At 46.3% G+C, this 25,779-nt stretch overlaps 3 protein-coding genes across 8 annotated transcripts in view; 1 reads left to right on the plus strand and 2 right to left on the minus strand.

Annotated features, from left to right (window-relative positions):
- Positions 1 to 15,221, minus strand: part of C11H17orf100 (chromosome 11 C17orf100 homolog) — a 36,081-nt gene extending 20,860 nt beyond the window's left edge. Inside the window, exons 1-3 of one of the 6 annotated variants that reach the window (XR_009595523.1) lie at positions 14,263 to 15,221; positions 12,061 to 12,219; positions 1,743 to 6,289 (exon numbers count right to left, since the gene is read on the minus strand). Coding sequence is in view for 4 of the 6 variants with exons in the window: in XM_042255552.2 (XP_042111486.1) it covers positions 14,584 to 14,961 (378 nt within the window). In the remaining 2 variants the exon portion in view is untranslated. Of the gene's footprint in view, positions 1 to 1,742; positions 10,910 to 10,974; positions 12,220 to 14,262 lie in introns of those variants that run through there. The other 5 variants (XR_009595524.1, XM_060395343.1, XM_060395342.1 and 2 more) reach the window with 5 other exon arrangements.
- A 124-nt stretch (positions 15,222 to 15,345) lies between these two features.
- On the plus strand, positions 15,346 to 24,126 carry MED31 (mediator complex subunit 31). The gene is made up of 4 exons (XM_004012582.5): positions 15,346 to 15,440; positions 16,292 to 16,369; positions 16,842 to 16,938; positions 21,316 to 24,126. The coding sequence occupies exons 1-4, from the start codon at positions 15,413 to 15,415 to the stop codon at positions 21,506 to 21,508; spliced, it is 396 nt and encodes a 131-aa protein (XP_004012631.1). The 5' UTR covers positions 15,346 to 15,412; the 3' UTR covers positions 21,509 to 24,126.
- On the minus strand, positions 22,977 to 25,431 carry TXNDC17 (thioredoxin domain containing 17). Its single transcript, NM_001163057.1, is given in 4 exon segments — positions 22,977 to 23,161; positions 23,795 to 23,870; positions 24,330 to 24,411; positions 25,256 to 25,431. Coding segments are annotated over 4 exon segments (372 nt in total). The 5' UTR covers positions 25,401 to 25,431; the 3' UTR covers positions 22,977 to 23,092.
- Positions 25,432 to 25,779: the final 348 nt, after the last annotated feature.

A 25,779-nucleotide genomic window follows, 5' to 3' on the forward strand; every position in this document is an offset into this window, starting at 1 on the left:
ACTGAGGAGCCTGGTGGGCTATGGTCCATCAGGTCACAGAGTTGGATATGACTGAACACACACACACACACACACACACACACACACACACACTCTCTCTCTCTCTCTCTCTCTCTCTCCTCTTGTGTAAGTCAACATGAAATAAGATGATGTTTGGGGGGGCAAGGCCAGAGGCCCTGACAGGACAAAGTGCTGTGTGCTGTCCTGCCTGCCCTGCCGCCAGCCAGGCCTGGGACCTCCCAAGGTGAGGGTGCAGCAGCAAAGCTGCTCGGAGTCCGGAGCCGAGCTGGTGGACAGGCCTGGGCTGTCTCAGAGGCTTGGCGGGCGGCCCTGGAGCTAGCAGGGGGCGGGGAGGCAGGGAGAAGGGGAGAGGCCGGCTCCTGGCCGCTGCGGGGCTGCGGCAGTGTCCTGTGGCTCACCACTTCACATTTATAGCTCCAGTGCTTCTCAGCTTACTGTCCCTGCGGTGGGAGGCCCGGCTCTCTGGAAACCGCAGCTGTGGGTTGTTGGGTGCCTGCCTGGGTGCTGAGCTGTGAGGGAGGCTCAGAAGTTTCCCAGGATGGTGAGCCTCAGCCCTAGCCCCGTCTCAGGCTTGCCCTGGTCTCTCTTAGAATATGGCTGGAAGCAGGAGGGACCTGCCATGATACCGAGGGCCCCTCACCCAGTTGGGTGGGTACCCCTCACCCAGTTGGCCCTCTGTGAGGAGCAGAAACCTTGCTGGAGAGTGGGGTGCTCCCTAAGGGCCCAATGGGACTCTGGGATGAGGAAGCTGATGGAGGAGGAGAGGGTGAGACTAGAGGAAGAGGCTCACAGAACCAGGGCGGGGGTGCCCTGGGCTTGATTTTCTCTCTCTTTTTTAAAGACAACTTTTAAAAAAGATTATGTGTTATTTTTCACTCTTTTTTTTAGGCCGCACCATGCGGCATGATGGATCTTGGTTCCTTGCCCAGGAGTTGAATCCATGCCCCTGCATTGGGAGCGCAGTCTTAACCACTGGACCCCCAGGGAAGTGCCTGGAGCTTGATTCCTGATGAGCGCACAGAAAGCATGGAGTGGCTGCTCCCCAGTTGGAATTTCTCACCCTGCCAGGTTTCACACATGGCTCCGGTGCTAGAATGGCCAGCCCTGTGCTTTCCATGCCTCGTGGCGTGGCCCTCAGTAGACTGGTGCAGCAGGTGTGGCTCCGTTTGGCTAGGGAGGGGTCTGAGGCTGGGAGAGGGTGGGAGGTAGGTGAGCTGGCTAGATGCTGGCAGCCCAGGAGGAGATAGAGGACCCTAGGCCTGACCCCAAAGCCCCATTCCTATTACCGTGCCATGAAGACCTTGAGTTTGGTCTGAACTAGGGAGTAGGGTCCTGTGGCTCACCAGAGACTTGGGAGGAGCAGGGCCTGGCTTCTGGAGCCCTGCTCTGGCTCAGTTAAGGGGCCGACTCCCTGCCCTGCCCCTCTGCCACCCCATGGGCCGTGGGCCCTGACGAGGGCAGGTCAGGGAGGGAGAGAGGGAGTCTGGGGCCAGGCAAGGGACAGGCCTCTGGGGCGTCTGGAATCTCTCACCCTGCAATCGAGGGAAACCCCAGAGAGCAAACAGAGGAGGGGATGGGGCAGGTAGGGCCATGATTACAGGGTGTGTGGGGTGTAGAGGCGCCCTGTGGGAAGGCAGGGCACACCTTGGAGAGGTGAGGCGGGAGGGCAGTTACTAAAATCCCAGCGGATTTTCGTATAAATAGAATACCTATGGGGCATGTTTCTTTTTTAAAGTCAGGTTTTATTTCTGTGTTCCCTTTCTCAGTGAACATCCTTGGCGCGCCAGCTCTCGGTGGTTTCAGCCTGGTAACTTGGGCAGCTGGCTGGTTCGGGTCCCGGTGCCCTTGATCTTGGTCTCTGAAGCAAAGAGCAATTCAGTCCTACGTTCACTGACCCCTGTGAGATGCCTGCTCTGCGCTGAGAGATGGGGTCACAGGGAATACTGGGGTTCTGTCTCGGCCCCCAAAGGTATACCCAGGTAAACAATCCTCCTCCTGGTTGTACTGGAGCAGACGCGTTCAGTCAGAATCAGGGAAGGATTCCCAGCATCTATCCCCAGGCATAGTTGTTTTTTTTAAATTATTTGACTGTTTTTCTTGGAGGATAGTCGCTTTACAATGTTGTGTTGCTTTCGATTGTGTAGCAAAGTGGATTAACTACACCTATAAACATATCCTCTCTTTTCTCCCATTTTCTCTTCTCCCATTTAGGTCACCACAGAGTATTGAGTAGGTTTCCCTAGGCTGTAGAGTAGGTGTTCATTAGTTATCTATTGCATACATAGTGGTGTGAATACGTCAATCCCAATCTCCCAATTCATGCTATCCACCACCCCCTTCCCTCCTTGGTAGCTGTCCATTTGTTCTTCATCTGTGTCTCTATTTCTGCTTTTCAAGTATGTTCCTCTATACCACTTTTTCTAGATTCCACACCTATGCGTTAATAGATGGCATTTGTTTTTCACCTTTGACTTCATTGTGTACGACAGTCTCTAGGTCCACCCACGTCTCCACAAATGGCACAATTCCGTTCCTCTTTCTGGCTGAGTAATATTCCATCGTATATATGCACCACATCGTCTTTATCCATTCCTCTGTTGATGGACATGCAGGTTGCTTCCATGTACTGGCTATTGTAAATGGTGTTGCAATGAACATTGGGAGCGTGTATCTTTTTGAATTACAGTTTTCTTGGGGTATATGCCCAGGAGTGGAATAATATGGCAGTTCTATTCTTAGTCTTTTAGGGAACCTCCATGCTGCAATGGCACCCCACTCCAGCACTCTTGCCTGGAAAATCCCATGGGCGGGGGAGCCTGGTGGGCTGCAGTCCATGGGGTCGTGAGGAGTGGGACACGACTGAGCGACTTGACTTTCACGTTTCACTTTCATGCATTGGAGAAGGAAATGGCAACCCACTCCAGTGTTCTTGTCTGGAGGGTCCCAGGGACAGGGGAGCCTGGTGGGCTGCCATCTATGGGGTCGCACAGAGTCGGACACGACTGAAGCGACTTAGCAGCAGCAGCAGCAGCAGCAGCATGCTCTCCTCCATGGTGACTGCACCAATTGACATTCCTGCCAACAGAGTAGGAGGATTCCCTTTTCTGCACACTCTCTCCAGCATTTATTATTTGTAGATTTTTTTGACGATGGTCATTCTGACTGGTGTGAGGTGATAACTAACTACAGTTTTGATCTGCACTTCTCTTAGTAATTAGGGATATTGAGCATCTCTTCGTGTGTTTGTTGACCATCTGTACGTCTTCTTAGGAGAAATGTCTATTTAGGCCTTCTGCCATTTTTTGAAGACCATCTTTTGATTGGGTTCTTTGTTTACTTGGTACTGAGCTGCATGAGCTGTTTGTATATTTTGGAGATGAATCCTTTTTTAGCTGCTTCTTTTGCAAATATCTTCTCCCATTCTGAGGATTGTCTTTTCTTTTCATTTATGGTTTCCTTTGCTATGCAAAAGCTTTTAAGTTAGTTTAGGTCCCATCTAGCCATAGTTCACTCTTGTCATCTCCTGTTTGACCACTTCCAATTTGCCTTGATTCATGGACCTAACATTCCAGGTTCCTGTGCAATAGTGCTCTTTACAGCATTGAACCCTGCTTCCATCACCAGTCCCATTCAAAACTGGGTGTTGTTTTTGCTTTGGCTCCATCCCTTCATTCTTTCTGGAGTTATTTCTCCACTGATCTCCAGTAGCATACTGGGCACCTACCAACCTGGGGAGTTCATATTTCAGTCTGTCTAGTCAAGGCTATGGTTTTTCCACTGGTCACGTATGGATGTGAGAGTTGGACAATAAAGAAAGCTGAGCTCTGAAGAACTGATGCTTTTGAACTGTGGTGTTGGAGAAGACTTTTGAGAGTCCCTTGGACTGCAAGGAGATACAACCAGTCCATCCTAAAGGAGATCAGTCCTGGGTGTTCATTGAGAGGACTGATGTTGAAGCTGAAACTCCAATACTTTGGCCACCTGATGAGAAGAGCTGACTGACTTGAAAAGACTCTGATCCTGGGAAAGATTGAGGGCTGGAGGAGAAGGGCATGACAGAGGATGAAATGGTTGACTTGATGGACATGGGTTTGGGTGGACTCCAGGAGTTGGTGATGGACAGGGAGGCCTGGCGTGCTGCGGTTCATGAGGCTGCAGAGGCGGACACGATTGAGCGACTGAACTGAACTGAACTGAACTAGCCATACTTTTTTTGAAGGATGAATAGCTTTTCAGACTCTCCTTTTTTCTTACAACAAAGAGTAGGCAGCCACTATGTCCCAGGTGTCAAAATAGTAACTGAGAGATAGGACACAGGCCCTTCCCTTTGAGAAGTCTGGTAGGAGGGTCATGTGAATAGTGACAATAATGTCCTAGATGTAAAAACAGAAGTGCAGAAGTGTGTGCAAGATGCATCAAAGGCCAGAGGAAGGAACTGTCCGTTCTATAGCGGGACGTGAGAACAAGGGTCGGAGCAGGGAGCTGGCTGAGGCAAGGAGCCGTGTGTAGCAGGAGAGCTGTGCCCAGGTACTGCGACTGGACTTTTTTGGGCCCAAGTACTAAGCGAGTTGCTGGGGGGTGTGAGACCACCACCCAGCAGCTGGGTGCAAGCCTGGTGGTTTCAGGCCAGCTGCCTGTGGACGAGCCATGAGATCTGGGGAGAAGTTTGACCACTGGACTCTGGTTCCCACTCCTTCACACATGAAGTAGTGGCCTGAAGCCCCACGCTTGACCGCTCAGCTCCACGTCCTCAAGCCTAAACTGGAGATTGCGATAACACTAGTCACAGCTTCTTGGCAGGGGTGACGTGAGTAAATGGGATGATACAAGTGAAGGGCCTCCGACAGAGCCCAGACGTGCAGTTTATGTAAAGTGCGAGCTAGCTGATCTCCCTGCCAGTGTCCCCTGAAGGCAGGCCTGTGTGTGGGGGCGGGGGGCACAGGGAGGAAGGGCAGTGGGGTTCCAGGTCTGTGGGCAGGGACAAGCCCACTCTTGCTCTATCAGGGGCTGAGAGGTGGTGTTCTTTGGTGGATCCAAAACCGGGTTAGTCACAGGGGCTGCCTGTGTGAGCCTGGCTGGCTTGTGCCCTTTGTGCTTTTTCTCACCTCTTTTCTAAACTAGGCCCCTTTTGGCAATGCCAGCCTATCTGTGACAACTGTGCCCGACGGCCAGGGCTTGGCCTATCTGACCCTGGGACCCTGGTCAAGGTCTGGGGCAGGAATCTTTCAGAGTGCAGAAGCTCCAAGATGGGTCTGACGTGGGAGGCAGGCCTGCTCCAAGGATGGCACCTCCATAGCTCTCCAGGCCCTGGCTCCAGCCCAAGGCTCAGGCCGGGCAGAGCATCACAGCATCAGGGGTCTTCTCAAGGGCCCAGTGCTGACCTGGCCTTCGTGCAGGCTGCTCTGGGAGGGGCTCCATTGAGACGGGTCTCGTGAAAGGCCAGTTACCTGCCAGTGCTTGGCGTCCAAAATAGAATCTGAAGAAGCAGCAAAGCCTTTAATTCAATGTGTCTCAACAGTGGGTCGGTGTGGGGATAACTATGATCTGACCGGTCTTGGGCTATAATTACGGAGTCAGAATAAAAAATTACAGGCATTGTGTGGGCTTGTTTTAAATATAACGTAATCCACACCGTCCTCTCTCTTATTTGCTAGATTTGAGGTGCAGTCTTGGGCAGTTGGCACAGGTTCTGCCTGACGTGTAGCAGATAAAAATGGCCCTTACCCAGTGAAAAGGGCATGGCAGGAGGCCTCCCCAGACCCCTAATGTTCCTGACTGCCCACGGCCCGTAACCCACAAGCACACGTGCACAGAGGTCCGCACAGGCCTCTGTCGTCCACGTGATCTGTGCCTGGCATCTCCCCCACCAGCCTCCCTGCCTCCAGCCTTCCCCAGCCAGTCCACCAGAAATATCTTTGTAAAACACAGTCTTGAGGCTTAAGACCCATTAATGGTGCCCCTCTGTCCATAGGGTAAATCCATCCAAACTCCTAGTTCTTTCAGGTCTTGGCCCCAAACCACCTTTCAGCATCATGTCTGGTAACAACAAGCCGCCATAGAACTGAAGTGAAGGGGCCGGGGTTCCTGACTATGTGGGATTAAACTCACAGGCTCCATGTCTCATGAGCTGAGTGAGAGTCTGAACAGGTTATCCCATCCACGTGCTTTAGCTCCCTGATACTGTAGGTTGTTGAGAGGATGGCATGAGACAACACATTCCCGGGATGACCGCAGGCATGTCCCTTTTCCTCACCGAGTCTCAAATTACCTATTAAAAGGAGGCGATAGACTCACTGCTTTTCGGATCAGTAAATGTTTTTAAAGTGATATTTCTTCACGTAGTTGTATGTGGTGAGACAAATACATGTTGTTAGCTCAACCCTTCTGGCAAGCAAAGTCGAAAGACTAAAAACATGTTTATACCCTATCAGTGTGAATAATCTAAGGGAAAATTCAAATTGTGGACAAGGATTTATATTTAAAAGATTTTTACCTCAGTGTTTCCCCGCCACCCCGGTGTGTTTTTACATCCTTGAAAAACAAAAAAACATAATGACAAACATTGGGATAACCGTAAGTATTGGGTTAGCCAAAAGTTCATCTAGGGTTTTCCATAGTAAACCCTGAACAAATTAACTTTTTGGCTAACTTAGTATCTATTTATTTGTGTGTCTCACTCAAAACTTGTATGTAGGAATTAAAAGTGTTTATGAAGAATATTTCACTATGCTGAAAATGCTTATCATGTATAATTTAAAGTGAATAAAGTACATATAAAATTGTATAATGTATACTGTATGATCTTGGTGATAATGAAAATATTATTTTTATTTAGAATTAAAATTATCTTTGGCGAACCTATGGTATTGCACTCCCTTCTCTGTTGTTTTCTGTATTTCCCAAATATTTAAGAATGGGCATGCATTTTTATGGGCTTCCTTGGTGGCTCAGTTGGTAAAGAATCTGCCTGCAATTACGGAGACACGGGTTCGATCCCTGGGTTAGGATGATTCCCTGGAGAAGGGAATGGCTATCTACTCCAGTATTCTTGCCTGGAGAATTCCATGGACAGAGAATCCTGGTGGCTACAGTCCATGGGGTCACAAAGAGTCAGACGCAAGTGAGCAACTAACACTTTCACTTTTTTCATGCATTTGTTATATAATAATCGTTTTAGAAAGAGCTGAGTTATGTTGGAAACATTAAATGAAAGGGCAGAACACTTGATGTTAGAGTGCCTGTCTGGCTTTTAACAATCTCTCTGATTCTAATGTTCTAGGACCATCCACGGAGTCTGAGAGGTGACTGCAGAGGCCCAGACTCCCCCAAGGCCCGTCTACCTTCAGTGACATGTGGCGGCAGGCAGGTCTGGTGCCTGGAGTCAGCAACTCGCCAAACACGGGGGTTCACCGAGTGCACGTGCAGAGTTCCCCTTGAGGTCAGCTGCTTTTCTGAAGTCTTTCTGGAATCTTCCCAAGTGCCCAAGAACCTTCAAGACCATTGGAAGTGGAAAGTGTGCCAGCCCCCCACTCCTGCCACACTATGGAGTGCGGCGTGCTCTCCATCTACCTGGGGCCAAGGGGCTTTTCTGCCTGAGAAGCGAGCTCTTTCTGCCACTTTGGGCAAAGGGCTCGCTGGAGCCGTTCGCCTCTGTGGGCCCCTCTGCTGTCACCCATTTGGACTTTGGGACCCTGCTCACTGGCTCTGTCAGACCCCACATTCCCAACTGCCAGGACATGCAGGTCTGTTTGGTGCGTTGTCCTGAGGATGGAGAGCCTGGAACACATCATTAAAGGGGCTCATTGAGGAGGGGCAGCCTGGTCATTCCCAGCCATTTCTTGGGAGGTCAGCCCAGAGGAGTCCCCGCTGGAAGAAAGAACCTCATCTGAGTTCACTGGGGAGGGCCCAGTGTCTGGGTCCAGCCAGCAGCTTATTAGGGCTTGTCCAGGACCGTCACGAATCAGCCATGTGTCTGCCCAGTTAGAAACCAGAGAAAAACAGGATTCAGAGGTGGAAAGATGGAGACCAGCTTAGAAAGAGAGAGGCCAACACGCAGTCAGTGAGAGGCGGAGAAAGATAGACACACAGGGCCTACAATGCAGCAGGAAGGCCATCGAAAGAAGGGACCAGTACCTACAACATGCTCATCCTCCATGTAGTCGGGGAAACGCACGTTAAAGTAGCTGAATATGCCACTCCACACCTACTAAATTAGCACTCATTAGGGAAATGATAACATCTCATGCTCTGAGGCAGTGGTAAAGCCAGCTTAAACACACTGTTAGGGGCCCTGCAAATTAGCACAGTCTTCTAGGGGAGGAATTAGGCAATACAGCTCTTGAGCTATTAAAATGTTCATCCCCTTGCCTGTGGTAATTAAACTCCTGGGAGTGGGTTGCGAGGAAATAATTCAACAGAAAAATAACAGTCATAAAGAGATGACGAGTGCAGTGTTCTCCATTCTGTCCAACACGCTATAGGGAGGCTGCTATAAATATTTACACAAATAGAGAATATGAAGACCGTGGTATGTACAAATAAACAGAAAATCAAACTATCAGTACATAAAAAATAATACATACATGATCCCACCATCTGGATGTTTGGGCGGCCCCACCCTTGCTGGGGAACAGTGGTCCTTGGCTCCTCACACACTCCTGTCTTCCCAAGGGACCTGCCCTGCCACTCCCTGTCTGGAGCTCTCCAACCATGAAGCCTGATCCGCAGACCTCAGACTGGTGGGGAGACAGTCTCAGCTGAGGCTGCCCACCTGGCCAGCTCACTTGGGTGGCCCCAGAGAATCTGGGTAATGCCTGCTGAGTCACTCCAAGGTCATACCCCAAGAAGTCAAGCCCGAATTGACACACTAGAGTTGCATCCTTATTTAAGAAAAGGGATAAAGTTTGATTTTGCAGGCTCTGAAGTGTCTTGCTACTTTCAAGCACAGCAATCTGTTTAAGCCAGCTGTAGTCTGGACTCTTCAGCTGAAGCATCATGAGGTGAAGGCAACTTATAACAGAAGACAAAGGGAAGGAGGGCTCATGGGGTCACCTTTCCTGGCTTACCCCAACAGTAGTCACAGATGTGCTTCTGGACTTGAATCATCCAGTTTCCCTCTTCCCCTAGCTCCTGGCGACCATCTCAGAAGCTGGCACTGAGCAGGAATTCAGTAAATCGTGGGTGAATAAAATGAAGGGAAAAAGACCATGTAGTATGAGTGAGCATGTGTCATTGAACAATTCTGTCTTTATTCAAAGCCCGTCCGGCTTTGCAAATGTGTCCTTAATTGTGCTCTGGAGAAGCTACACCCTCTGTGCTTTCCCTGCTTACTGCCAGGGGATGCCCTTGCCTTACAGGGGGGCTGAGAACGTTCAGTGACCATGCCTGTGTCCAGACAAACCAAACCTTGTTCATTCGGCCCCGGGCATAGTTACTGGGCACAGAGAGGCTTTGTGATAGTCCCTGCCCTTGATGTGCTTTCAGTCTCATGGGAGAGACAGGAGTAAACAACGAGGAGTAATTTAAAGAGCAATCACATGGGTACTATAAACAGAGGGAGCAGCAGTGGGGAGTGAGAAGATTCGGGAAGTGGGCTCCGGGTCGGGTGGAAGACCAGCCTCCTTGGTGGGGGTGGAAATCGAGCAGGGCTTTGAGGACAAGCAGGATTTTCTCCTCCATGGAAACCAATGGAGGAGAACATTTCGAGGAGGGGATGCTACAGGAGGTCAAATGCTACAGGAGGATCAGAGAGGATGTGGACCGAAGAGGCTGCCGGATGTGATGCTGGGACTAGCAGAAAGAGACTTGGAAAAAAAAAAAAAGAAATTAAGGAAAAAAAGAAAGAGACATGGGAAGGCTCTCAGGCTCTCCAGCCTCTCGTGTCAGCAGAAGCTAGCAGTTAAAGAGCACAAGCTCTGGAGTCAGCTTCGGTCTCAGCCCCTCTTCTTGGCTGGTCACTCAGGGTAGGTGCCTTAACGTCTCTGTGCTCCCGTGTTCTGATCCACCTCATGCTGGTGTGAAGGATACAGGGGTGCTCTGAACAGTGCCTGGGGGAGAGTGAGTCCTCACCATGCGCTGGCTGGTCTCCACTCAAGGCTCCTTTTGGAATGGAACACGAATGTCCTCCCTTAATCAGTGTGGGCGCATCACACGAAGATGCTTTGATTTTCAAGATGAATGTGGCTGGGCCTAATCCTCAATCACGGGGCCTTAGACTGAGAAGCACCAGACATGGAAGCATCCCCAGGGTGTTGGGAAAAGTTCAGAGATGAGAATCCAGCTTGTGGGTGGAGGTTGGGAAGTGGCTGCGGCAGTGCCGCCTGGAGTGCTCCTGGGGAGGGCCAGGGAGCTCCTGGCGCTCTGGTCCCTCTCAGAAGTGGTCACTGCCGCAGGCAAACAAGCTGGATTGTCTGTTAACAACTGTGATTTTCTGTCACCTCAGGCCTGGCCTCAGGCCTCTCTGCTGCCTGGCATGCCCCTGAGATTTCTGCTCAGCTAAGAATCAGCCTTTGCTGCCGTGCTGTGTGGGGATGGTCTGACCTCTGCTGTCCACGCTCTGTCATGGCACAAACTCAGACACAGTCATGGACTCAGAGGATGCATTTTCTTTTTTCAGCTTTCTGGATAGTGACTCCCAATATTAACATATTTTACACTGTGACAGGGCTTCCCAGGCGGTGCTGTGACAGGGCTTCCCAGGCGGTGCTAGTGGTAAAGAACGCTCCTGCCAATGCAGGAGATGTTGAGAGATCCGGGTTCAATCCCTGGGTTGGGAAGATTCCCTGGAGGAGGACGTGGCAACCCACTCCGGTGTTCTTGCCTGGAGAATCCCATGGACAGAGTCCATAGGGTTGCAAAGAGTTGGACACGACTGAGGAAACTTAGCACACTGTGACAATACAGAAAAATTTCACAAAGCAATTCTTACCTTTACTATGTGTGAACACTCTAATATATTCTATATTTTCTATTTTTTATTTCATGAGTAAGAAAAATGCTGATTACAATACAATAAATAGACCTTACAGTCCCAGGCTTTCTCATGCATCTAAAAAACCATTCACTTAGGGAACTAAATTAGTGCCTCATTTCCCAAACACTAATCAGTGCGTTCCATATCACTTTCAAATTTTTGGCCACACTGAAGGCCGACTTTTTATGGAATCTATTTTTTCTTTAAATCAATTCATTTAAACATTTAAAAATGCCCACTATAGCTGAAGTAAAATATTGGTGAAATAACAAGTATGAATGTTAGTTATATACATATTATATATATGTATATAATACATTTATATTTATATTATATATAATTCACTATTAAAATTCAACATTCAAAAAATGAAGATCATGGCATCTGGTCCTATCACTTCATGGCAAATGGATGGGGAAAAGAGTAGAAACAGTGACAGATTTTATTTTGTTGGGCTCCAAAATCACTGTGGACAGCAACTGCAGCCACAAAATTAAAAGACACTTGCTCTTTGGAAGAAAAGCTATGACAAACCTAGACAGAGCATTAAAAAGCAGAAACATCACTTTGCCGACAAAGGTCCAGCTGGCTTTTCCAGTAGTCGTGTATGGATGTGAAAGTTGGACCATAAGGAAGGCTGAGCGCCAAAGAATTGATGCTTTTGAACTGTGGTGTTGGAGAAGACTCTTGAGAGTCCCTTGGACAGCATGGAGATCAAACCAGTCAATCCTAAAGGAAATCAATCCTAAATATTCATTGGAAGGACTGATGCTGAAGCTGAAGCTCCAATACTTTGACCACCTGATGCAAAGAGCCAACTCTCATTGGAAAAGACCCTGATGCTGGGAAAGACTGAGAGCAGGAGGAGAGGGAGCGACAGAGGATGAGATGGTTATATAGCATCACCGAGTCAATGGAGTTTGAGCAAGCTCTGGGAGATGGTGAAGGACAAGGAAGCCTGGCGGGCTGCAGTCCATGGGGTTGCAAAGAGACACAATTTAGTGACTGAACAAAAGAAAAACACTGAAATAAATATTTAATTATCAAAATAAAAAATGTTCTCATACCTCCTAAAATCACCCTGAAGCAGTGTCTGCATTCCTCACTTTGGGAATCACATATTCAAAGATTGGTCCAAACATCTCATTTTCAGTGGGGGCAGTGAGGCCCAGAGGGATGAATTCACTTATTGGAGGTCTAGTTTCTCAGTCAGTGGGAAGGTCAGTCTGGTCAGAGGAGAGAAAAGAGAAAATAAAGGAATCAGTGTTATCAGTCTTAACATTTTTGGAGAGAGGCCCTACCCTGTCATCTCATCGGAGCCCAGATATCAGTGTGGAGCTACCTTGGCAGAGCCATTTTAAGCCTGGATCTTAGATATTCTTATCTTTGGAGGTCCTGATCCATATCACATCATATATATTACAAGGTGTGCCCATTGACCCTTATTAATTTCAATTTTGCTATTTTCTTCTACTTGTATTTTGAAGCCAATGGATTTTTGAAGCTTCAACAATTTTTGGCAGGTCCTAGGATTACAGCCTGCCATGCCTAATGGATAAAGTGGCCCTGGGACTGGTAAAGAATCTCATCAGAGACACACTAAAGAACGATTTAATTATTCTAGCCCTTTCTCCTGGTATCTTTAACGGGTAATGTGGACAGGCCACTGACAACTAAATGGATGAGTTTCCAGTGGTGAAATCTTTGCTGTTCTGCGAGTCCAGTGGGGGCAGTGCTGCTGCAGGTAGGCTAAGTGCCATGTGACTGGTAAGGTGCTCCCACTCTGTGCCTCAGTCTCCTTATTAAGTAAAACAAACGGATTAGATTCCAAGAGAGTCAATCATCTAGAAATCAAGTTCTTGGCTTCTTCACAGTAACCTTTCAACCAGTTTTCCACGTACGACTAATAAGCAGATCAGGAGCATTTATTGCAGAAAGGTCTAGAAGGGTATACACCAAGTTACTGACACGAATTATTACCAGAGGAGGAAAATGGAAAGCAATGATGACAGATTCTTTACACATCTTGAATTGTTTCACTTGTTATATTAAGCACATTATCACTTTGTAATGAAAACATTAATAAAGAACAGTTAAAGAAAAGCAACCACTTTGCTCATTTAAAAACACTGATAAAGAGTGTGTATCTAATGCACATGGTCTGTTACTTTAAAAAGAGTGAGTAAGTTCACCAGAAACTAAAATTCCAAAGTCTAAATATTAATCTATACCAGACGTTTGATGAAGCAGAAGCATCAGGGGTGCCTCTGGGGTTTTATGACATTCCCCTGGCCTGAATCCTATTCTGGTGCACTCCCCTGTAATTAAATGAATTAATGTGAGTAATGAATCACAGTGCCTGCCAACAGCAAGTACTCTATCTCCCAATGAGGTCCCATAGAATCCAGGTCTTTACATACTGCTAAATGGGATAAATAGCACATATTGTTGAAAGCAGGGATGTCCCTTCATCCCCAGTCAAAGCCGCCTTGAATGGCTCCACTTACTAATCTGTTAAGATTTGCTGATCTAGGGGGTAGCCCTGACCTGCCTTCAGTTGTTGCTAACCAGGTTAACTTAGAAAAACTAGGTACTGGTCAGCATATTCTCTATCACATCACCTGTTTGTTTCCTTCGAAGTGCTCATCACAACAGAAAACTCTTGTTTGTCATCTGTTGTCTGCCTTTTCACTAGAGTATAAGCTCCCCAAGGGCTAGGACCTTGTTTGCCTTGTTCACTGCTATAGCCCAAATGCACGCCCGGCACCGAGTAGATGCTCAATAAATATTCCTCCCCTGCACCTCCTCAAATCACAGGTCAGGTTTCCTTTCCAAGATTATTCTTGATTGTTGAGGTCGACCTTCACTTTTCCCTTTGAACTACATGTGACCTCTATTAAAACCTGTGTGTATGGCTACCAGGCACAAAGACTTGGCATAAAGAGAAATATATTGAAACATAAACACAAGCCAAGTAATTAATTAAGGAAAGTCTGTTGCTTGCAACTCAGGTTTGCAGCTGGCATATAATTCCACTGATTATGATTTGTTTGCTCCTTGTCCCTAAGTTTGAAGCAGCCAAGGTCATTCAGTGAGTGAGTGATAGTCGCTGAGTTGTGTCGAGGTCTCTGTGACCCCATGGATTGTAGCCTGCCAGGCTCCTCTGTCCATGGAATTCTCCAGGCAAGAATACTGGAGTGGGTAGCCATTTCCTTCTCCAGGTTTGAAGCAGCCAAGGTTATTTAAAGGGCCCCCAATTCAAAACTCACCTGCCTTGGAGGCTCAAACAGTCTCTTTTCCATCAGCTTAACACATACAGTATCTAGAGCCTAAAAACTTTTTATGCTGGCTTCAAATTAAAATAGTTCACTGGGTCAAAGGCTTGCCTTTGGTCCAAGGTGCAGGAGGGTCAATGAATGTTGGCTAAATCCCGAAACCGCAGCTTGGCTCTTTCTTAAATTGATCTGTGGACTGTTTCCAGGAAACCAAAGATGATCGGTCCACCTGGCAGCAGGCAGGCTGCGAACTGGAGGCGATTCTGCCCTGGCCAAGGGCCATGGCCCCCTCGTGGCCCCGAGGAAGGCAGCATTTCATCGGGCCTTTTGGATGTTATGGCGGGCGGCTGGCTTCTCCCGCCGCGGCGTGCTCTCCACGCGGTGCACAGACGTCTCCACCCGCAGGGACGAGGCCCTGACGTGGCGGGAAGCCGTCTCTGTGAGCTGCGAGGCGGTTTCCACGTGCTGGGAGGACACCTCGAGGACTCGAGGGAGCCGCTTCCCAGAGGAGGAGACGGAGGGTCCCTCGCTGCTGCGCTGGGTGGTCTCCACCTGCCGGGAAGATGTCCTCACGTGACGGTAGGATGTCTCCACGCGGTGGGACGAGGTCTCCACGCTGACCGTCGCCGTCTCCTCGGAGCGGATGGATTCCGCCCGGGCCGGAGAGGGCTTTCCCCGAAGGGGTGAGGCCATCTTATGGGGGTAACAGGGCCAAGCTGACCTTTGGAGGCCCCACAGCCCCACAATCCCCGAAGGATTATTTTATACGGTGAGGAGCGACGTCACATGCCATTGTGATGCAGGCAGAGCGGTGGTCGAGGGTCCCGCGAACCACGTGGAGGCACCGTGATCTTGGGGCGGGGAGGCCTAAGATTCCTTGGGAACGCTGGGTTCGTCCCCTCGAGAGCGCCGTCTGCCCCCGCATCGCCCCTTAGCCTGTCAAGAACCTGTCCGGGTGGAGGCGGGGTTGGGGCGGGGCGGGCCCTGGATGGGCGGAGCCACCCGCCCCCTTGCGAAGCTGTGCCCACCCCCGCATCCCACACTGCCCCGCGGCAGGAAGGGGACGCTGCGACTTCCGGACCTTCCCTGTTTCTCCGATCCTGGCTGTGTGGGGTTGCTGGGGACTTAAGAGTGTCTGCTGGTGATGGCCGCGGCCGTCGCTATGGAGACAGGTGAGTAGCGCTCTGAGCCTCGCGTTTTGTCAAATAGAAACTGTCCCGGGTCCAGACACCTGCTTCCCGGGATTTTTTGAGAATCCAGGCCCAACTCCCGGCAGAGTGAGTGATCGGAGCGGGAGGCACCAGGGTTTTTTTTTAGCGACTGGAAGGGCGAAGGTAATTTGGCCTTTTCAGAGTTTGTTTTGTTGGCCGATCCTTTCTCCCCGTTAGTTATTCAAACAGTGGCCCCACCGGCTTCCAGAAGACTAAAGGAGAGATTTTGGATCATAAACCGCTTCCTCGAGTTGTTTTTTTGCATCTCAGATGAGCTTGCCTAAGTTTAAAATATCGTCAGCGAACTCTTGTATTACTGTGCCACTAACGGGTCTCACGTAAGCACGCGTTTCTTGATACTCACCAGGGTCTCTTTCATCTTGCATTCTGAACGTCTCTTGATGGATTTAGCATTTTGTTTTTGCTAAGCTTGATCACTTAACAGCTTGTAACGCACTATCAAAATAAGGCAAGGCACATTGCTGCAGCTTATCCTAGTGATCACTGTGAAGTCCCAACATGGTGGCTCACGAGTGATTAATGTTCTGCTCCATGTATAATCTTGTTTTCTTTGATAATTTAACTTTAGATAAACCTTTTTTTTTTTTTTTTTTTCTTAATCAGGGCTTTGCTTTCCTTAGACTTATAAGGAAGGTGTTTCTCCTCCTACACCCAGTTTAGGAAAACCTTTGCATGCTCTTCTTTATGTAACTCAGCATTAGTCAGATGTCTGTACTGCTGTTTTCTGTCTAAAAATCAGTATTATATACAGTGACATTTATTTTGGATGATTTTGCTATCTTCTCTCCTAGATGATGCTGGAAATCGACTGCGGTTTCAGTTGGAGTTGGAATTTGTACAGTGTTTAGCCAACCCAAATTACCTTAACTGTAAGTTGTTGAGCACCTCATTGAAGTGAATAGCTAGTTACGATTTCTGATAGAAGAGTCAAAATTCATAGTACTGTCAGCCCTTTGTATCCTTGGAGGCAACCTCAGTTGGTGGAATCTGCCCATCCTGAGGGTGACAATACTGTCATGGCACTATGTTGTTTTGTACAGGAGATTGGAGCACCTGTGGATTCTCGTGTCTGCGGGGCCTCTTAGAACCAACTCCCTGTGGATTCTGAGAGATGACTTTAGTATCTAGTTTTGTACATTCTTAACTGAATGGAATGACTGTTGCACTTATACTGGTATATATAATTGAGCAAACTGGGACTTCTGTTTTGAATTCAGTGTGTGTTGGTGGTGGGAATGTTATGTAAGTAAATTCTTTACGATTATGTTAGTCACAGATCAGTAGTCCAAGGACTGGTGTGCTCTACAGATGTATTTTTTTTTTTTTTTTTATGCCTTTCAGTTCTTGCCCAAAGAGGTTACTTCAAAGATAAAGCTTTTGTTAATTATCTTAAGTACTTGCTTTACTGGAAAGAACCAGAATATGCCAAGTATCTAAAGTAAGTTTAATTTTTATAGTCCTAAACATGTGTGTACTTTTATTATATTCCAAAGCACTGATATTTAATAGACTTCTTACTTTCACGTTGGAAAAAATACCTGTTGAATCTCTGCTCTCCTTTCAGTTGCCTCCATTTTAATACGAGACACATCATCTCTAACTTAACTGGGATTACTGCAGTATCTACTCATTGGTATTCCTCCTTTCTCCCTGCCCTGCCAAACAAAGAAGAAACATTTTCTGCACAGAAGCCAACTTGGTCTCTTAAAAATAGAAATTACATTCCATTAGAACCCTTTGGTCGCTTCCCATTGCATGCAGAAGAAAATCTCGTCTCTTAGCCCTGTGTGATCTGTCCCTGTCTTCTCTGACCTTATCTTGTACCACTCCCTGCATCTCACTGAGTTTCTGACCTCAAGGAACCCGCAGTCCATATATGCAATGACAGCCATAGCCTGAAAATGAAAAAACATAGAAAGAGGTACTTACTTGTAAGCAAGGGTTTCTGGAGAAGGTAACCGTACCCGAGTCTTAATAGCTGCTTTCTTATTTTATATATCTTACATAATAAATACATGAATTTATCATTCAGGTTGTGCAATAGATACTCTCGTTTTAAGGCTTACTGAAATGCAAGGAGCATATTGTAATCACAAACATTTCTTTTTAATGATAAAAAATAAGCCTTGAACACCCACCTCTGCTTTGTCTTAAATAGGTAGTCAAAAAGCAGTGGTGAAATGTCTAGCCTTTTTTTTCCCCTAAACAGACACAAGTTTGAGAGGAGAATGTTTAAGACTTGTACTTTGGCCAAGCCACTTTTCTCTGTCTAATAACAGCTGCTTTATGAAGTCCACATCCTCCTTTTGCCTGTGGGACCCTTTCCACCCTTACTGGCCCTTTATAAAAGAACCACTTATTCATTTAATAATCCAGAGAAAATATATATATTTTTTTACTAGATTGCAACATGTTATATGTATGTATTATAGACTTAGAGACTCAGTGTTGGACACTGAGCCCTGGACACCGTCAGGTTCAATTTTACCCACAACATTGCTGAGATGGTCATCTGTATACTGGCTGGAGGTTTCTAGTGAACACATACTAATTCAGGGGCAGCCAATTCCGTTGTTAGCTAGATTCCAGAAAGTTCCTCCTTGTATTATTGTGTCCGACTCTTTGCAACCCCATAGATTGTAGCCTACCGGGCTCCTCTGTCCATGGGATTTTCCAGGCAATAGTACTGGAGTCGATTGCCATTTCCTTCTCCAGGGGATATTCCCAACCCAGGGCTTAAACCCAGGTCTCCCACATTGTAGACAGATGCTTTACCGTCTGAGCCACCAGGGAAGTCCTATAACATGATATACCTCTATGTAACTTTAACTCATGTTTTGAGTTTTGACCCTGAATTAATCCAGAACCAATCTATGCCTTCTTGAAGAATAACCATTCAGATATTTAAATTTAAGAGAGGCTGCAAATTAACTCCCATTTCATTTCTACACAAGGTTTTTGTTTAGTAGTTGTCAAAATTTAAAGATTGGAGAGTTTCATATTTTGATTCAGATTTCTAAGCTTCTCTTTAAAAATTTGGAAGATCTGATAACCCCAGGTCTTTGTTTTCCCAGGTCAGTCATTGGCTAGAGCAGAGCAGCAGCTACCTCTTCTAGACAATGTCCTCCACCATTTCACTAATAGCAACGACCTGCAGCTGTAATTTATCTCTTACATTCAAGGATTCACAATGTTGATTTTCTGGTGGCTCAGACTGTAAAGCAATGGCACCCCACTCTAGTACTCCTGCCTGGGAAATCCCATGGGCGGAGGAGCCTGGTGGTAGGCTGCAGTCCATGGGGTCGGAAGAGTTGGACACGACTGAGCGACTTCACTTTTACTTTTCACTTTCATGCATTGGAGAAGGAAATGGCAACCCACTCCAGTGTTCTTGCCTGGAGAATCCCAGGGACGGGGGAGCCTGGTGGGCTACCATCTACGGGGTCGCACAGAGTCGGACACAACTGAAGTGACTTAGCAGTAGCAGCAGACTGTAAAGCATCTGTCTACAATGCGGGAGACCTGGGTTCAGTGCCTGGGTTGGGAAGATTCCCTGGAGAAGGAAATGGCAATCCACTCTAGTACTCTGGCCTGGAAAATCCCATGGACAGAGGAGCCTGGTAGGCTACAGTCCATGGGATCGCAAAGAGTTGGACACGACTGAGCGACTTCACTTTCACTTATGTCAGCTAAAATCCTTCAGTTCTCATTTTCATCAGTGCTGTTAGTTGAGTTCTCCATTTATTTCTCATTTGTTTTTTAAAAAAATCTAAATGCAAACTTTGCTTTTGTATCTCTATTTCGTCTTGTTGGTTGATGCTATAATTGTCACCTATTAAAATATTTATAGTCCCTTATTTTGAGCATGGTCTTCTCCAAGTCTTATAAGTGATCACTGTATGTCTAAGTTCCAGTTATTGAGAAGTAGCATTTGCTACTTGAAGACAGTCCTCTTGGTTATCACATTAATTTATTTTACGGAGGAAGAAACTAATCCTTAAGAAAGGTTAAGTACCCTGTTCAAGGACACCCAGCTGTAGAATGGGCAGAGCTGGTTTCAAACCTAGGTCTTTGTTGATAGAACATCCTCATGAGAAGGAAATAGCTAGAGTAGATGTGAGTAGGGCTTTCCAGGCTTCAGTTCAGTTCAGTCGCTCAGTCGTGTCCGACTCTTTGTGACCCCATGAATCGCAGCACGCCAGGCCTCTCTGTCCATCACCAACTCCTGGAGTTCAATCAGACTCACGTCCATCAAGTCAGTGATGGCATCCAGCTGTCTCATCGTCTATTGTCCCCTTCTCCTCCTGCCCCCAATCCCTCTCAGCATCAGAGTCTTTTCCATTGAGTCAACTCTTCGCATGAGGTGGCCAAAGCTGCTGACAATTACAAGCAACTATGTATCTCTGGAGTATAGGAAGCAAATGTTCAATAAGGAAACATTGTGTTGGGGCCTGCTGTTGTCCTCAGACCAGCAGCATTGAATGCAGAGCTCAGGCTCCACTCCAGATTGATGACCTGGTTCAGCTGGTGGCTGCTAGTTTTCTCTGTATCAAATTACTTGTTCTTCGCTTTGTATTTAATGCCTATCTTGTGAGGGAATGCTTTGAGACGGTAAATATAGTGTTTCATATTTCAGTTTTTTACCTAACTTTGGCAATCTATGGAAAATACTTGCTTGAAAGCTTTTTCTGTGATTTTCTAATTCCATAATTCTTTATTCATTTGTTAGTTGAAATTCAGTTGTAAGGACAGAATATTTCCTTGTTCCTAATTTATTTATTCATTTTATAAAGTTACATCAGTATGGACTCCTGGATTCTTTATCTTATGGGTTATAATTATGTATCTTCTTGAACTAGTGATCCTGGATACAGCCAATGGGAACACCTTCAAACTGGCTCCTGTGTACTTTCAACAAATCCCTATATTTTTTGAGCATTTTTCTTTCTGCCACTATGTAATAGTCCAGGCTCATCTTTTACTTTCCCTGTGTTAGCCGTAGCATCAGCCACGTCTCCAACCAACCCTGGATAATACTATTTAAAATCCATGATCTGGGTACTCGGTGTGCTCATTGGTCCTGGAGTGTCATTGATTCTAGGCTCTCTCAACACATAAAGCTAGAAATGGGTCTGTGTGTATCTATTTCTATATCTGTGTGTGTGCGCACGTGTATAAAGCCATGAGTTCATCCTGATGTTTTCAGTTCCAACTTAATAACAGGATTCATTCTAGCCTTCCCCCTTCCTTATCTGAAACTACTTTTCTGAGAGCCAGAGGTTTGGCTTTCTGTTTATAGTGTATGTGCTCAACCTCTGAGTATATGTACATAATTTCAGAATTGTTATATCCCTGTGGGAAACAGGAATACAATATCTGCATAGTTTTTTCTGAAGTTGACTCACTTTTAAAAGCTGTCTTATCATAGTTTATGGAAAACCAATAGGTATTAAACACATAATTATGAAAATAAAGTGTTCCTATCCCTTACCTTGGAAATCACCGAAGAGAATAGTGTGATTTGCGCCCAGATGTTGACCAGTTATTGTGTTACCAGTTGACAGTAACGCTATTTACCAGTTACTGTGTGGTCTTCTGTAAATTATTTAATCTTTCCAAGCTTACATTTTCTCACATTTGAAAATTTTGCTGACTTTTGATGATTAGCTTTTCTGTATATGCAGGAAAAAAAAAGTATTACCAAAGTATACCAAGTTAATGTTACAGAAATGATAGAGTGCAAAAGCATGTTTAAGTGAGTTAACTAGAGCGTGGTATTATTATGTCAATCATTAACTTATAAACTTAACCCCAGGTACCCTCAGTGTTTACACATGTTAGAACTGCTCCAGTACGAACACTTCCGCAAGGAGCTGGTGAATGCTCAGTGTGCGAAATTTATTGATGAGCAGCAAATTCTGCACTGGCAGCACTATTCCCGGAAGCGGATGCGCCTTCAGCAAGCCCTGGCGGAGCAGCAACAGCAGAATAACACATCAGGAAAATAAAAAGCTGGACCCTGACCAGGCTCCTAAGACATGTATATATTGCTTTTGTACAGTGAAGACAAAAAAACTGTTCCTATGTACCTTTATTATGGTAGCAGCCAGAACTGTTAGTGTGCTTATTTAATTGAACTTTTATTGTTACTAGATTATTTCTGTTAAACCAGAATTGTTTTACTTTGATTTTCCTGTGGATTTGTAAGCTTTTATTAGTATTTAACACAGAAATGTCTGAAGAACAGAAATGTTAGGTACTGCATACCTATTTAAGGCAGTGGGGCATGAGGTAAGGGGAGGGCCGCCAAGCCAAACCCTGCTCCTCATGTACAGTGGGGCCTGGGACAGGTCTGTCTCCTGGAGCCTTGCTGTCCCTCACATCAGCTACCCGACCTGTCCTCTGCCAAGTGATAGTCAGTGACCTCTTGACATCAGACACCAGGAACTGCATTAAGGTTCTTAAATTCTACAGGCCAGAGACATACCTGTGTCACGGGTTGCTTTGCAAGAGAGCTCTAAGGAAGAATCATTGGTATGTCACTGACCTAGTAACGGCAGAGAGAAAACTGGTGGTTAACTACTAATTGGACTCTTGACCTTGGACTAGAACAAAGGTGAGGAGCCTCAGATACTTGTACTCATTTGAGAAAGTTGACATTTATTTGGTAGATACCACAAACCCAGGCCCTAGGCTTAGCTGCATTCTCATTTTATCCTCAGAATGATCCATGTTCATAAAGGAGGAAACAGGTTTAGACGGGTTAAATAACTCACCTAGGGTTACAGTTAGTCATAATCAGTGAGACTGACTCACAGAATGGAGTCCTTCCCACCACCAGGTTATATAGTCTCTGATCTCTCGGCCACCCACCTCATCCCAGTGAAGCACATCCAGAGAGCTCTAACAGCACTGCCAGCATTAGGCAGAGGCTGGAGCAGATGGCGCTGGACTTTCCTTCAGTGGTTAGGTTAAGTTCTACATTGTAAAGCCAAAGGTGTTTTAGGAATGATGATTCTTTGTAAATTCATGCAATTTAAGGTAAAAGATCCTAACTCCTTTAAGATTTGGAAGCTGTCTACTGGACTATTAGGGTCTTTTAGGTATTTGTCATCTCCACTAATACCTTTGTGCTACTACTGCCACTCTTAAAAGACTACGTTTTATCTACGGTAGCTTAAAAGTACCCTTGTTGTTTAGTTACTAAGTCGTGTCCGTCTCTGTGACCACGTGGATTGTAGCCTGCCAGGCTCTTCTGTCCATGGAATTTTCCAGGCAGGAATACTGGAGTGGGTTGCCATTTCCTCCTCCAGGGGATCTTCCCATCCCAGGGATAGAACTCATAACATCCCCTGCATTGCAGGCAGATTCTTTACCGCTAAGCCAATGGAGAAGCCCCAAAATACCCTTATGTTAAAGCAAACTTGAGGGTTCATGAGCATTTTAATAGTGCTCTATTGTTTAGATATATACCAATTTCTTTTACATCATCCTTTATTAATTTATTTGTTAACATGAATTCAAAGCAGGTATACAGTTTCTTTTATAGTAGAGCAAATCAGGAAATAGACACAGTTTGCCATCAGCACATCTTAATCTTCAGAAAACAACATCTCCACAAGGTTGGCCTGAAGACACTCAGATTCTACCAGTTTTTGAGGCTGAAAGAGAAGAACAGTCATATCTTAACCCACGGTTACAAAAATGTTATTAGGAAGGGAATAAGTTGTTATGCTTTGAATGACACAAGTCTTGGAACAGAGAAATTAGGCCATACAGAAACTATCAACTAGTTGTAACAAGTTTTATGAAATAGTTAAAGATATTTACCTTAAGGTGAATCATTAAAATACTTGGTTCTGTGGACTAAAACAGGAGACAGCAAGCCCAATTTCACCCCTTCCCCTTAACTCTAATTGAGAATCCCAGGGCCATGACTAGAGGAGGTACCCTTTCATTTCCTCCAGGATTATGAATTAAGTTGAAAACAACTATGGATGCCACTCTTTTAAGGAATTATATGGGAATCAGCTTTCTTCAGCAGTGCTTACAGAATTTTAAAATAAGAGTGGCTTTTAAAAGGCACGAAAAAAACCCCAGTATTTGCATTATTAGTACATTATTGGGATTGGCCATAGGGATGAACGGCCAAGTTGTCTGTTTTGAATGCATTGTGGAGAGCAGTATGATGTTTGGGATGAAATGTCAAGATCTTTTCAAATTTGAATCCAGAACAAGTGAAGAGTTTTCATAGGGTGAATTGCATCTCCAAAACAGTTAAAAAGGATACTCACTGTTCCATACTTAAGTAGTGTAGGCACTGCAGTTAATTTCAGGTTTTTCCTGAAGTCATTATTTGGATCTTTCCAACTATTTCAAAAAGAGAAAGTGATCATGAAAAAGATTTACTTGGTTTCTTAAAGTCTGCTTGATATTTGATACATGCCCACTTTTAGCCTTTAGTAATCATTTTTGTTGTAAACATTTAAAAAACCTTGAGGTCTATGACCTATTCTCCTGTGCAAAATTTCATTTAAGTGAATATATACTTTAAGTGAATATATTTCATTTAAGTGAATATATTTTAAGATAAAATAAATGTAAAGACAATTAAGTTCTGAACTAATATCAGGCCAAATTATTGAATTGCCCTTACCTAATACAAATGGCTGAACATTCAAAAATTTAATTTGTATTTAATATCTTTTACTTGCTTGACTTATCCATGACTGAACCTTAGAACTCAGAAGCTGAATCACAAAGGCCCTTCTTGCCTGTCTGCAAAAGTCTAGTGCATGTCTGAGAAATAGAGTACCCATTGCCACTTACTAAGGTTTTTCTCCTACTTGGCAGTAGATGAACACACATCCTTCACCAACATGCTTCAGCCCCTCTCGTACGACTGGTTCAGCTTTTTAAAAAGTTGATAAAAATGAAAGTAATTACACACCAACTCTACAATCAGGCGCTGACAAACGGCGTCCCTCTCCTTTCCCCTCAGTCTTGGTAAGTACTTAGACTACCATGCAGTTAACTGAGATTAACACAAGTTAGGTGGTTTTTTTTTTTTTTTTTTTTTCTGATTTGAGAAATCAGAAATCCTTTAAGGGTAAGGTCCGGCTCTCAGTCCTGATTTGTCCTCAGGCCACAGCACCCAGCACAATCAAAGACACATCTTTGCTGAATTACGGAAAGGAGACCATCTCACGTGTCCTGCAAGACACAAAGTTCTAAAGGACTGCTGCTGCTAAGTCGCTTCAGTCGTGTCCGACTCTGTGCGACCCCACAGATGGCAGCCCACCAGGCTCCCCCGTGCCTCGGATTCTCCAGGCAAGAACACGAGTGGGTTGCTATGTCCTTCTCCAATGCATGAAAGTGAAAAGTGAAAGTGAAGTCGCTCAGTCGTGTCCGACCCTCAGCGACCCCATGGACTGTAGACTTCCAGGCTTCTTCATCCATGGGATTTTCCAGGCAAGAGTACTGGAGCGGGGTGCCTTTGCCTTCTCCGTCTAAAGGACTAGATTCCAAGATTACTTGGATAGAAAGATTAGAAGAGCACTTTTGGTGGGGCGGGAAGGTCTTAATACATTGAGGAGAGTCGGAACAGGATAGGAAAAGACAAGAGGAAAGCTCAAATCGCCCTGCGGGACTCCGGGAGCAAGACCCTCCGCTTCCTCTCCACCCGGCTATCTGGCTATAACCTCGGCCTTCCAGCCACTTCCTCTGGGCTGCTGCCTCCCGAATCCTGGCCTCACCCTGCACGCAGTCTGGGCACCAGCTTTTCCCTTCGGCGTCCTTAGAACCAGAAAAGTAGGCGAAAATGGTCTTGCCACTGTGCTGTTCCACCACCTGCATGAACTCCTCGTAGCCGGACACGCTCACCTCTTCGTAGCTGGCCATCGGGAAAGCGTGCCTTGGAACACAGGCGATGTCTCGGGTTCCGCCACTGCGGGGCGGGGCGAAGCAGCTTCTGAATGGGCGGGGCGTGGGGCGGGCCCTGGGGGAGCCCGCCCGGCTCTGCGGTGCTATAGGAGCCTCTGAGGGCCAAAACGCCTCCGCACAGTCTTATCTGCTCTGGTTTGTCAGATCTTTCTGCGCCGGTGGCACCCCGAAACCCCGGCTTCTGCCCCAGTCTGGTCCCGGTTCCAGCCCCATATGCAGTGGCTGCAAAACCTGCCGCGGCGTGGTCCCTGAGCTCCTTGGTGGCCCCGGAGTTTTAACGGCTCCCAAGTTGCCCTGGGCCTGTTGCCATGGCGACTGGGCCAGCGGCCGGAAGCGG

Source organism: Ovis aries, chromosome 11 (assembly GCF_016772045.2).
Source record: "Ovis aries strain OAR_USU_Benz2616 breed Rambouillet chromosome 11, ARS-UI_Ramb_v3.0, whole genome shotgun sequence".
Lineage (NCBI taxonomy): Eukaryota > Metazoa > Chordata > Mammalia > Artiodactyla > Bovidae > Ovis > Ovis aries.